Source organism: Haliotis rubra, unplaced genomic scaffold, assembly GCF_003918875.1.
Source record: "Haliotis rubra isolate DU_JTF1 unplaced genomic scaffold, ASM391887v1 Scf370, whole genome shotgun sequence".
NCBI classification, from domain to species: domain Eukaryota; kingdom Metazoa; phylum Mollusca; class Gastropoda; order Lepetellida; family Haliotidae; genus Haliotis; species Haliotis rubra.
The window spans coordinates 158,217-170,543 of record NW_025767047.1 but is presented as its reverse complement, the minus strand read 5'-3'; the positions used below and the strand labels follow the sequence as shown (position 1 = coordinate 170,543).

The 12,327-nt window shown below is 45.1% G+C and overlaps 1 protein-coding gene across 1 annotated transcript in view; it reads left to right on the top strand.

The window, feature by feature from the left end:
• The window catches only part of LOC124285918 (myotubularin-related protein 9-like), a 176,492-nt gene that overhangs the window by 22,397 nt on the left and 141,768 nt on the right, over positions 1-12,327 (top strand). Inside the window, exons 4-5 of the mRNA XM_046722196.1 lie at positions 7,365-7,516; positions 8,718-8,846. Coding sequence (XP_046578152.1) covers positions 7,365-7,516; positions 8,718-8,846 — 281 coding nt within the window. The remainder of the gene's footprint in view (positions 1-7,364; positions 7,517-8,717; positions 8,847-12,327) is intronic.

Here is a 12,327-nt window from a genome sequence, read left to right as displayed (position 1 = left end):
CGGCAGTGAGGGGATTACAATCCAGATTACCAAGAAGGCTCAACCCGCGGGCAAGTTGAAATTATATCTGTACGTTATTATGGACGCGCAACTTAATATAGACAATGGGAGATTCGTGCAAGCCATCTACTGATGGCGGCAAGCCATCTAATGGGTGCAGGCCACTGCCTGCTGATTTGCCCTGCGACCCACACTGCGCCATAGTGTGTGGGCAGACTGGCTGTGGGAAAACCGTTTTCGTGCTGGATATGTTGGAGGGGTACTACCGGGATGTGTTCGATAACATCGTTATCATGTGCCCTACTCTGCACATGAATAGAACGTACATGGAAAGACCTTGGGTGATGACGGACCCGGACGTACACAGAGTCGACCCGGGAACACGTCTGCAGGACTGGTTGAAGGCGTATCACAACAAATTTAAAGGGGAGTCGACGCTGTTTATCCTAGACGACTGCAGCGCTAATCGGGAGATAACAAAAAAGAGAGACATGCTATCGTACCTGGCCTTCGCCGGCCGGCACGCAAAGCACAGCGTCTGGGTACTAACGCAGAAGTTCAACTCGGTGTTGAAAGACCTCAGGGAGCAGACGCGATGGGTGGCCTTATTTCACTGCAAGGACAGGGATTCGTTTGAGGAGTGTTTGAGAGAGAACGATGTGATGAGCAAACATGACAGGGAACGTGTGAAGAAACAGCTCGCTGAAACTAAACATGCTAAGCTCGTGCTCAAGACCGACCAACCCGTGGCCTATAGGGTGTTTTAGCTTAGCAATGACTAGCAAAGCTTAGCAAATGCTTAGCAAAGCTTAGCAAATGCTTAGCAAAGCTTAGCAATACTTAGCAAATGCTTAGCGTTTAGTTATAGTTATGGTTGTTTTTGAAGTGCTCGTCGTGTGCAACTTAACCTTCATTTCGCTGTGTTTCACCTGCATTGCGTATTATATTATTAAAACTAAAACTTACTTATTACATTATAAGATGGAGTGTGATGAATTGCTAGAACAACTGTTGGTGCCAGGGGACGATGATAAGCGAGAGGACGATGATAAGCGAGAGAGACTGGTAGCGTTGGCTGTTGGTGGCAAAGCCAAACATTACTTTGGGGACTACACTCCCGATAAAATTCACAAAATGTCAGCCGAAGAAATCGATAAGCTGTACGCTAGATACGAGGCTCGACTCGGAGCCGAATTGATGAAAACTATAGGATCGGCTATGACCCAGATATACACTGGTATAGCGTTGTACTTTCTTCCCATCCCCCAGGAACGCCGACTTTACCTGTGGGAAGACCTTGAGAAAGACCCTTTTATTGAACACGCCTTGAGCTCTATCAGCTGCGTGCTGTACAACAAATACGGTATGTTGTTAGCCCCGGTGACGGCGGCGATTATCACGGAAAAAGCATTGCCGATTTAAGGAGGGGAAAAATAATAATAATAGTATACAAGATGGATGCTGCCCAAGAAATGAGTCCCCCATTGGGGGAGACCCCAACCCCACATGGAGGTGACCCCTTCAGAGGAAACCCCCACGTTGGGGGAACCCCAAACCCCCAGGGAGGTGACCCCTACAGTCACCAGGCAGAAGAACCCTAAGAGAGTAGCTGCCGGTAAAAAAAGGTGGTCTAACCAACATAAAAGTAAAACCTGGAGCCGGCTCCACTCCTGTTGATTGCAGGCGCAACTGCTGTCGTGGCTATCTCATGGTTATATAATAAACAACCCCCCAGGGGGCCCCGGGAGGAACCCCCACAATTAGAGGTCAACCCACATATCATGTTATAAATATATATTTTATATAATATACATAATGTCTGAGGGGAAAACGTTTGTCAACGATGCATACCACGCCACCGTGGTCGCCAGTCTAGCCGTAGGGTACGCTCGGTTGACCAAAATGGTGCTTAAACAACCGACTATCAAGCTAGATTTCAACCTGCAGGATATGGGTATGCTCATAATGAACCTGGGTATGGCGATAGCCACCAAGGACATCCTAGTAAAACAAGGGATACTACCTGAAAATATTTTGAAGTAAATGTAACTATATATAGGATGGCTACGATCGCCATGATGGTTGGCGGGGCGTTTTCTGGGAGTAATTTCCTCTTCTCGAAACTACGGGAGTCACACGCGGCTGAGATACAAACTGCGCGTAAGCGGCACGACTTCGCTGTTGAGCAATTACAAGCAGCGCAATCTGAGTACGCGAAACAACGTGTACAGAGGATCGATTACATTAACGAACAACTCAGGCGTGAGAACCATGCCGTTAAAACATTCCATGATGTCGATGACGCAGCGAGAGAATACTACCTACTAACAGGTAAACAGCTAAAACCACTCCATAAGCCCACACTCGCTCAGTACTACACACCATCCCCGAGGCAAAAGGACCGGGAACTGGTCTTTATCGCGCTGGGTCTAGCAGCGACTGCGTTGGTTGCGAAACAATTAGACTAAGTACTCATATAAGTATACCAAAGATGAGACCTGCCCCGTACCGATGTCAGTACATACTGAGGGGGAAGACTGAGACCTGTGGTAGGAAATGTAGGATGGAGGGGTATTGCTGTTTTCATAGAAAATGTTTTGTGAACTACACGTGTTCAGTGTGCGGTATTGGAGTGAGATGCCACTACCGTTTATGTAAAGACCACGGGGCAAATGTAGTCAGGCACCAGCTTATCTACGAGAAGAAAAAGGCCTACATAAACGAATGTATGCGCCCCCTTAGCATGGAGGTGTAGTGACCCAATTAGAGCCTGTGTACACATAGGTATAATGATGTTCGTGGAAGTTGAGCCTAGGGAAAGTCGTTGCCTGAGAAGCTGGCAGATGGATGTGGGGGAAAGTATAGATATCAGTGTCCTCAAACCCATGATTGTTAGCGAACTATATAAGGGGTGCTCGTTTACAATCATGGTGAAAGTAGGGTTTGATGTACCGTGGGCTGCTGAGCACACTTGGAATTACTTTGATGGTGGTCGAGTAGATGTGCATGGGGACATAGATATACTTGTTGATGGCTCGTTGCAAGTAATACAAAACACCCTACTATGCTGCGCATGTTCCGGGTGGGTCGAGGGTATAATTGATAAGGCCTATCTAGATATTTACTAAAGGATTTTATGAGCGCCTCACTATTTTTATCAAGGTTGGCCCTTGCCGGTGGCCCAATTAGAGATTGTATACGCTTTGGTATAACAATGTCTACTACTCGCGAGCTCAAGCAGATCGCCAGACAGCGTGGTGTAATTGGTTATTCTCGAATGACCAAATCAGCATTGTTGAGATTACTTAACATACAAGCCCCTCCCACGGTAAAATGACTAAAATTCCGAGCAAAAGAGCTTGGGTTCACGGGTTATTCCAACCTGGGCAGAGAGCCGGGTTAGTCGCATTGTTATCACATGACCCCGTAGCAAAACCTCCCACTGTAAAACAATTAAAAGCCGAGGTACGCAATTTGGGTTTAGGCGGTTATTCCCGTATGAGGAAGCCACAGCTTGTAGAACTATTACGGCAGAATAGAGCTATTGACCTACAGTTCATACCCACTGTAGCTGTAGGTAACTATTTGAGAGGCTGGCGCATGCATGTTGATAGGAACATAGACATCACAGATATCAAGCCTCTGATAGCTGATAAAGTCAACCAGGAACTAAGCGATTTGGGAAGTATAAAGTTTCAAATCACAGTGAAAATGTCACTCGATAAGAGCGTGGGGAACCCCCACTGGGAGTCACTGAGTACGTTCAGCCTTACTTCGAGGTAAACAAGAAGATCGCATACAGAGACCATAGCGCATCAATCGATACCAGTTTTCAGCAGATACGAGAATACCTAGAACGCTACACACACATGGGGTCCGGGTGGGTTGTTGATAAAATCGATAATGTCTATCTAGACATAGCTAACTACGTGCCGTTCAGAGGCGGGTCATACCTAGACTTGCCCCCCTACTATAAGAAAAAACAGGCCATGGTCAACGTCAAGAATAGAGGAGACGATTGCCTGAGGTTAGCTATCAGGTCAGCCTTGTTTCCAGCTGACACTAATTCGAACAGGCCTTCTAGTTATCCCCAAGACGATGGGCTCAACTTGGATGGTATAGATGAACCCACCCCCATATCCCAGATCACTAAAGTAGAAAAACAGAATGACCAAGTACATCGTTCACTATCGCAACCTACAGCTGTACCTGTCGTTGGGTATGAGGCTGACCAAAATACACAGGGTGCTCGTGTTCAACCAGAGCCCCTGGATGGAGCCATACATCAGAATGAACACGGACCTGCGAAAGCTTGCCACCAGTGACTTTGAGAAAAATCTCTACAAGCTCATGAACAACTCGGTGTTTGGTAAGACTATGGAGAACCTGAGGAAACGCGTGACCGTGAAGGTGGTTTGGTCGAATGAGGAAGACAAGCTCAGGAGACTGATAGCCAGTCCGAACCGTAGCAAAATATTCACCGACGACCTGGTTGCCCTACACATGAAGAAAAGCCACATAAAATTCAACCGGCCTGTTTACGTGGGGATGAGCATCCTCGATTTATCCAAACACCTGATGTACAACTTTTACTACAACGAGCTTAAGAAACAGTACGACGACAGGTGTGAAGTTCTGTACACTGACACGGATTCCCTGCTGATGGAGATTCGAACCGAGGGCGTGTAATGCGAGGACATGAAAAACATACCGATTTGTATGACACCAGTGACTACCCCAAGGACCATGCCATACACAGCACGGTAAATAAAAGGTCCTAGGTAAGATGAAGGACGAGTGTGCTGCTTGCGCCCATAGCCAGTACATAGGTTTGAGGCCTAAGATGTACTCCATCCTGAAGGCCGACAATGGTGAGATCCGAAGGCGAAGGGTGTTAAGAAGTGCGTGGTGAAACAACACATCAAACACGCCAGATTCAAGGAAGCCCTGTTCAAGACCCGTACCTTTAGACATAAAATGAACACTCTGAGAAGTGATGGGCATAGGATATACGGACTGACGATAAACAAGACGTCCCTGTTGCCGATGGACACTAAGCGTTGGATAGCTATTGATGGGATCAACACGTACGCGTACGGGCATGAGAAAATTGAACCAAGAACATAGGTGTATATATATCGGGGTGACATGTCACGGAACCAGAGAGAGTTTGAGGCTATTTACTACAGCCCGCGTGGGTACTGGAAAGGAGTTGGCGCCGTACATAAGCTGGCTAAAATGGCGCGAGTACACCCGGAGGAGGCCAAAGCGTGGCTTGAAAAACAAGCCCTGTGGCAGATCTATTTACCGGCACCACGCTACGTACCTAGAAGGAAGTTCGGTATTACCATGCCCAATAGCGTTCACCAGGCCGACCTCCTGTTCCTACCCCATGACAAGAGGTACAAGTATGCCCTTACTGTAGTGGATGTTGCCAGTCGCTACAAGGAAGCCGACGCCTTAACCACGAAAGATTAGGCCCAGGTAGCCAGCGGATTCGAACGCATATACAAACGCAGTCCGCTGACATGGCCAACAGAGCTGCAAGTTGACCCCGGGCGGGAGTTCATGGGTGTCGTGTCACACCTGTTAGACAAACACGATACAAAGGTCAGGCGTGGCACGGCCGGAGCCCATCGCAGCCAAGCCATAGTTGAGAGATTCAATAGGACTTTGGCTGAGCGCTTATTCGGACATCAGTATGCTAGAGAGATGGCCAACCCGGGGAAACGGTCGACTGAATGGGTAGCTCGGTTACCTAAGGTGGTGTCAGCCATAAACCACGAAACCACCCGTCTCACCGGCAAGAAACCAGCAGATGCTATCAAACTAAAATCAATATTGGCAGAGTCGGCTGCCCCATTGCGTGGGAAGGAGAAACAGATACCCGATAGGGCACTAGTGAGGTACCTCTACCAGCCGGGGGAACACGAGGGTGACGCTCGGAAACGAGCCACCGATCCTATATGGTCAATCAAAACTTACAACATAGATAAAGTGGACATCAAAGCCGACGAGCCGAATTAGTACTACTTGAGAGATGGGCCAGGGAGAGCTTTCGTTAGAGAGGAATTATTAGTCATACCGTACGGTACAATGTTACCTCCTGTCAACGTGACATAGTGCCACGTGTAGCGATGATGCAATCCCAGGATAGACCCGTTAAACCAAGATACTTCAGCTAAGTCCCCGGTAGCTCAATCGGTTGAGTTGTGCGGCCTATTATAGTTCGCGTGAGGTATACATGTGGGTTCGTATCCCGCTGGTGTCTCAACTTTTTATAGGTGTATTCGCGGCAACGTGCAGTCGGGAAGTTAACTGGGGGTTCAAAAGTAGTAGATATAATGGTGGCGGGATCTAAGGGCCTGACAAAAGCTTTATTTGTGAAATAAGGTTTTGCAGAGGCTTTTGTTGGACTTGATTTCTTACCCCCATTATATATACTACTCCTCTACAAACTTTAGCCACAGAATTCTTACCTAACCTTTTAGGTGGTTTCCTTGTTGAAAATGACCTTTTCACTCAGCTATATCTGCATTTATAATTATGGCATTTAATATCAGCATGTATTCACTGTCACATAAAGTATATTTTTTTTATAAAATAGAGTTTTTTTATCACTCTATGACCTTTTACCATTTGTTGATGTTAATTTCTAATGGTTATGCATTTTACCTCTTCTGTCAAATGACAAGGCCCTGGAGCTGAAACTGAATAATTCTCATGAATCCCCTACCTCTATTACATCATTGCCATCAACAGTGTATTCAGTCACAATTAACTGAACTTCCAGATTATCAACAGATGTCCTCTTCACTGTCATCGGTGTGTGCATAACTAGTTATTGCTGCACTAGCACTATCAGCTAAGTCTCTCCATGTTCAAATGCTGGAAATGCCTCACTTCTTTTGTGTGTGCAAGAATCAACATCAGCTCAGTTCGCTATACTGGTAACTTGAGGGATAAATTTAGTTTGATAGCATCAATTGTCACAATGTTAGTCAGTGGATTTTTGGCACTGCTCACTGGAATATTGCTGTGTTTGGTGTAAACAACAAAACAAACACAGTGTCACTTTCAGTCTCATCACACAGAGAAACACATAATTGCATTATAGGAAATTATTTCCTTTCCATGTCTGTGTTGTGCATGTATGTCATGTTGTAAAAGGGTTAATTTCAGTGTGATCCCTCAAGGACTGGAACTCGACTCCTCGTGTGTGATTGTTGATAGTGATAGTGGTATGACCATGCTGTCTGTGTGCTGGCTGGGAGACGTGAACAGAACATGAATGAGCAAGCAGCTTCTTGAAAGGATGCAAAGATGACTTGATAGCCAAGCTTCAGATATTTCTTATATTGCAGATGACATGACACTGAAATACCCATTCTTCTACCGAGCTAACTTTGAAGTGATGGAGGATGGCTGGCAAGCATTTTTACCTGAAACAGAATTCGGGCGTTCTAAGGAATGTTCTGATGAATGGAGACTTAGTTATGTCAACAAGGACTTTCAGGTATGTTTTCTTATTTTTGAAACATCAGTTCACAAGTCATCAGATTTTCAGATTTGGCGTTTTTTCCAAAGTGGCATGATGGATTTGGCTGATATGTAGTGTTGCTGAACATGCATGACTGTATCAGATTTGTTGAAGGTATTTTACTCAATACCACTTGTTCAGAAGGCCCTGATATTCTTCAGTGTAGTTATGCTGTCCAAGGGTCACTGAGTGTGCATCTGTTGTCCATAAAACATGGAACATGCCAGTTAACCATGATCCTTCTTCCTTCATCTGTGGACTGGGCACACTGTGTTATGTCATAGAACCAACAACTTTCATTCCGGAATAGAAAACATTGTATATCAAAGTAATGTAGCAGAGGGATAATTTATACAGTACATGGCTTCAGACAAAATTACTGTTGTCAGTTATTTATTGTGAAAAATATTGCAGAATTTTGGCTCCATACTGACATTTTCATTGCTTGTAATGCCTTTCTCAGCATTATCATGATCATTAAAATTTGTTGACGTCTCTGAGTTTTCCTCAGTTGTTTCTGTTACATCGACAACCCTGAGTGTTTATCTATAGACATCGAGTCAAGCATGCCAGGAGTAGATTAGGACAGCCTTTCAATGACACCCCCCCCCCTCAAGCTGACACTTTTGGAATATTGGACACTAATGGAACATTGCAGAGTGTGGCGTAAAACTAAACTCGCTCACTCACTCACTCACTCACTCAGTGTGTTGAGCTTCCTGGGACAATTAGAGAGTGACACATTAGTACATATCTACTGTGTTGGTGCTGACTGGTAAAACTTAATGAACTAACAACTTATTACTTGTAATAAATATGTGTAAAATATTTGGGATTTTAAAAGGATTTATACATACAACTACATTGGCCACATATATTTCTGAAATTGTGAGTAATTATTTGTATCTTCTGTGGCACATGATCACACCTTAACTGATATCACTGAATCAATGGGAAATTGTTCAGTAAGTTTCTGTGGTATGTATAAAGCTCAACTTTGAGGTTGCTGAGAAAGCTGGATGTGTCCTTTGTTACTGCCAGGTAGTTAATGTTGTAACTTGCACAACATAATGATTGGTGCATCTGAAGAAGTTGAAGGAGTAACTTTACATGAAAACACAATTTCACTTCTCAGCTGTTTACTCATTTGAGGTCATTCAAACCATATTTGTTGCAGGTGTGCTCATCTTACCCACAGGCGTTGATTGTTCCAAAATTAGTGGACGATGAAACTGTTGCTAAAGCAGCAACCTTCCGCCAATACGGCAGATTCCCAGTATTGAGCTATTACCATAAAGACAGCAAGGTAATGTGCCAGCCATGTGTGTCCTTGGAACAAAGTCAACATATCAATAGTCAATCTATTATTTATTATCTCAACTTTTGCAAACAGGTTGTTTATCTGGAGAAATAGTTTGATAATTTCAGTGATTTATTATCTCAACTATAGAATAAAGATATTGCAAACAGGTTGTTTATCTGAAGAAATAGTTTGATGATTTCACTGATTTATTATCTCAACTATAGAATAAAGATTTTGCAAAAAGGTTGTTTATCTGAATAAATAGTTTGATAATTTTAGTGATTTATTATCTCAACTATAAAATAAAGTTATTCCAAACAGGTTGTTTATCTGAAGAAATAGTTTGATGATTTCAGTGATTTATTATTTTTCCTTATCCTGACTCATGCTTATTGCTTGTCTCCCTTTCCTTCCGAATGCTAGTGGAACACTTGAATCCCCTTTTGAAGCTCCCTTCAAAAAAGCGGACGTAAAATCACTTACCAGGAGTCACCTCCCTTCCCAGGTTTTGGCGTGAAACGGTGACACCTTTCTCCCATGCTCTTCACTCTCTCCTGATTCGCCCGAGTGGGCGGTTGTGAGAGCACCTGGTCCCCTATACGGCTTTATATCCTTTTATTATTTAGGCATTTCTTCTAAATTAGCTGTATAAGGCTTTAGTTAACATTTACCTACAATATTCTACGGAATTAATTCTCAAATTTCTCCGCTTTTTGTCACGCTTTTATTGATTATTCATTGTTTACAATTGATGAAATCTTGTTCTGGTTGTAGGTATCGTTTGTCTGCTGTTGATCCGCATAACCTTTGTCCTAATTGCAAGCCTATATGTTTATCTGACACTCGTTGTCAGTTGTGTTTTCACCTGTCTGATATTGCATTTTACAAATATTCATATTATCTGTCTAGACGTGCAAAGGACAGGTCCAGACGAGAATTACACGACATGTCTAAACCGGGCTAAGCTTGCAGAGGACCGGCAGTTGGTGTCTGCGCAGATGCACCATTCCAGTGGTCTACCGGGGTCGTCTACGGAGGAGGTTGCTGCCATAGACAACGCTGGCTCGAGGAAGAGGTCATCTACATCTGATACTTCCTCTTCGCAGTCTAAGAAGACTAGGGCATCGTCTTCCCAGAGAAAGAAGTCAGCTACAACTAGACTTCGTCGAAGTCTCCACATGGGGCAACGCAGAAAACGAGGTCCTTTTCAGCTGAGATCGTCTCCCTGGAAGAAGTAGATGTCTACGATAAGCCGCCAATCCTCATCCCTGAGATCACATCTAAGAAGAAGACGAAGACGTCTTCTACAGTGACCACGCAGGACAACCTTTCAACGCAGACGTTCGGCACGAAGGATCAACGCCTTTCGGAAGAAGCCTCATCCGTCTCAGATGCGTCGTCAGTACAACAGACAATGCAGACCTTCAACCCGGGCGGCGCCTTTATGCAGCAATTTACCCAGCAGATGTTGGATCTGATGGAACAACGGTTCGCACGCGAGAGAGCTGCGACGAAGACGATGTCTGCGACGAACCCGAGTAAAGATCAACTGAGCTGCACACCACGTCCGTTGGGAACCAACGTCCTGCAGAGCGTACAGGAAGATTCCAGCTCGACTACAGCATCCGCACGAATACCTGGCAGCTATACCAACGTGGAACCTGCACCGACTATGTTCGGCAGAAGGACTAGACGTTCGCCGAACCCACGTAGATCACCATCGATGTCAGATATGGACGTTCGTCACGAACCTGCACGCAAGCACGAACCTGCACGCAAGCATGACTACAACGTCCGCACGAAGGTCTGGAAGTCCTACCAACGTAGAGCCTACACCAGTTACGTTCGGCGAACACTCAAGGACAAGACGTTCGCCGAACCCACGCAGATTGTCATCTACCTCAGATGCGGACATTCGTCACGAACCAGCACGCAAGGGTTTGTTACCAAGGAGAAGAGAATCTACACCCATGCGAAGGCACAGAGATTTGTCACAAGACTCCAACCCTCGACAGAGCTGTTCACCTACAACGCAGGTTCGCGCGAACGTATGGTTCGCCACGAAGGTCACCACGCAGATCTCCATACAGATCGCCTTACAGATCTCCAGACACTAGGAGACATCAATCCTCAGAGCATGATACTGCTAAATCGGAAGATGACGGCAGAATTATTTTTTTTCCGACTCTGAAATCAAGTCATGGATGGCCAACGGTTTGGAACTCGCATCACCCTCTAAGGAGGCCAATGAAGCACTCTCGTACTTGATGTTGAATGATGATATAGACACACTCACGATTCCACCTATCGACCCTGTCTCACAGTTAGACACAGTAACCAGACGAACCTTCTTCGGCCTAGCTAGGTCAAGAGCTATCAACGAGACCCTCATCTCGATCATGCAGATCTTCAGGCAGGTCTTCAGGCAGAGTTTCAGACTGATCTCCAGAAAGGATTCAGGGTCGTCAAAAAAGATATATCTACATCAGAAGAGGGTAGCGGGATTAACTGCACAAAAACTCTCCTCGACGCTGAGAACCTACACATTCATGAAGGTTAAAGATGTTTCTTAAGAATCCAGGAGGGACTCATGTCCATATACAGATCATTCACCTACAGGCAGATCTTCAGGCAGTCAAGTCGTCGCGGTTCAGAGCTAACGACTTGATAGATACTACCGGAGAATTTCAGCGCTGCCTTGGTAAGGCTATGAAGTTCCACAGTCAACATATCCCCGACGTCCAAGCCAGGGAATTCCCACTACTTCACACAGAACCCTTCATGAAGGCTCCAGAGATTGATGTGAACTGCAAGATCATCAACGACTCCCGTTGTAGATCTTACACTGAAGTTGCAAGTATCAACTCTACAAACACCTTTGTGTATTCAACACAAAGGGGGTATTTTACGACGCTTCATTGAGACCGATGAATACAGTCTACAAGTAACAGCGTTAAGCAAGTATGGAATTTCTGCTGATCATCTGTATAAGATGACGACTGCATTATCTTCAGGAATGAAGGAACAGTCACAGCAGCCAGGGAGTCAGTCTACCTACATCGGTATTACGCGTTTACCATTCAGCCCTCTATACACGTGGTCACTCTTGTAACTTCGGGAGGTTACGGACAAGGCCGAGTGTTGATGAAGAAATCAACGACTGCACAAGATTCCACAAGGATCTTTTTCCGGCAACACCGGTGATGTCACATCGCAGGAATCTGAAAGGAATCAAAATACTGCATTTTGATTGGTCCATGAGAGACAACGCCCTGCGCAGAAGTCGGACATCGCTCACATGTCAGGAAGTTGTCTACAGATTGTAAACAACATTTCAACGTGGGAGGAGGACTTCATTTACAGTCCAGTTAGCAGGATACAGCGTGATTTGACTGTCTTACGGGATTTAGAGACCTTCCCCGTCAGCAGATTGAAGACTGTTTATCCGGCGAATTGCAACAACATACGTTTGACGAATTTTGCT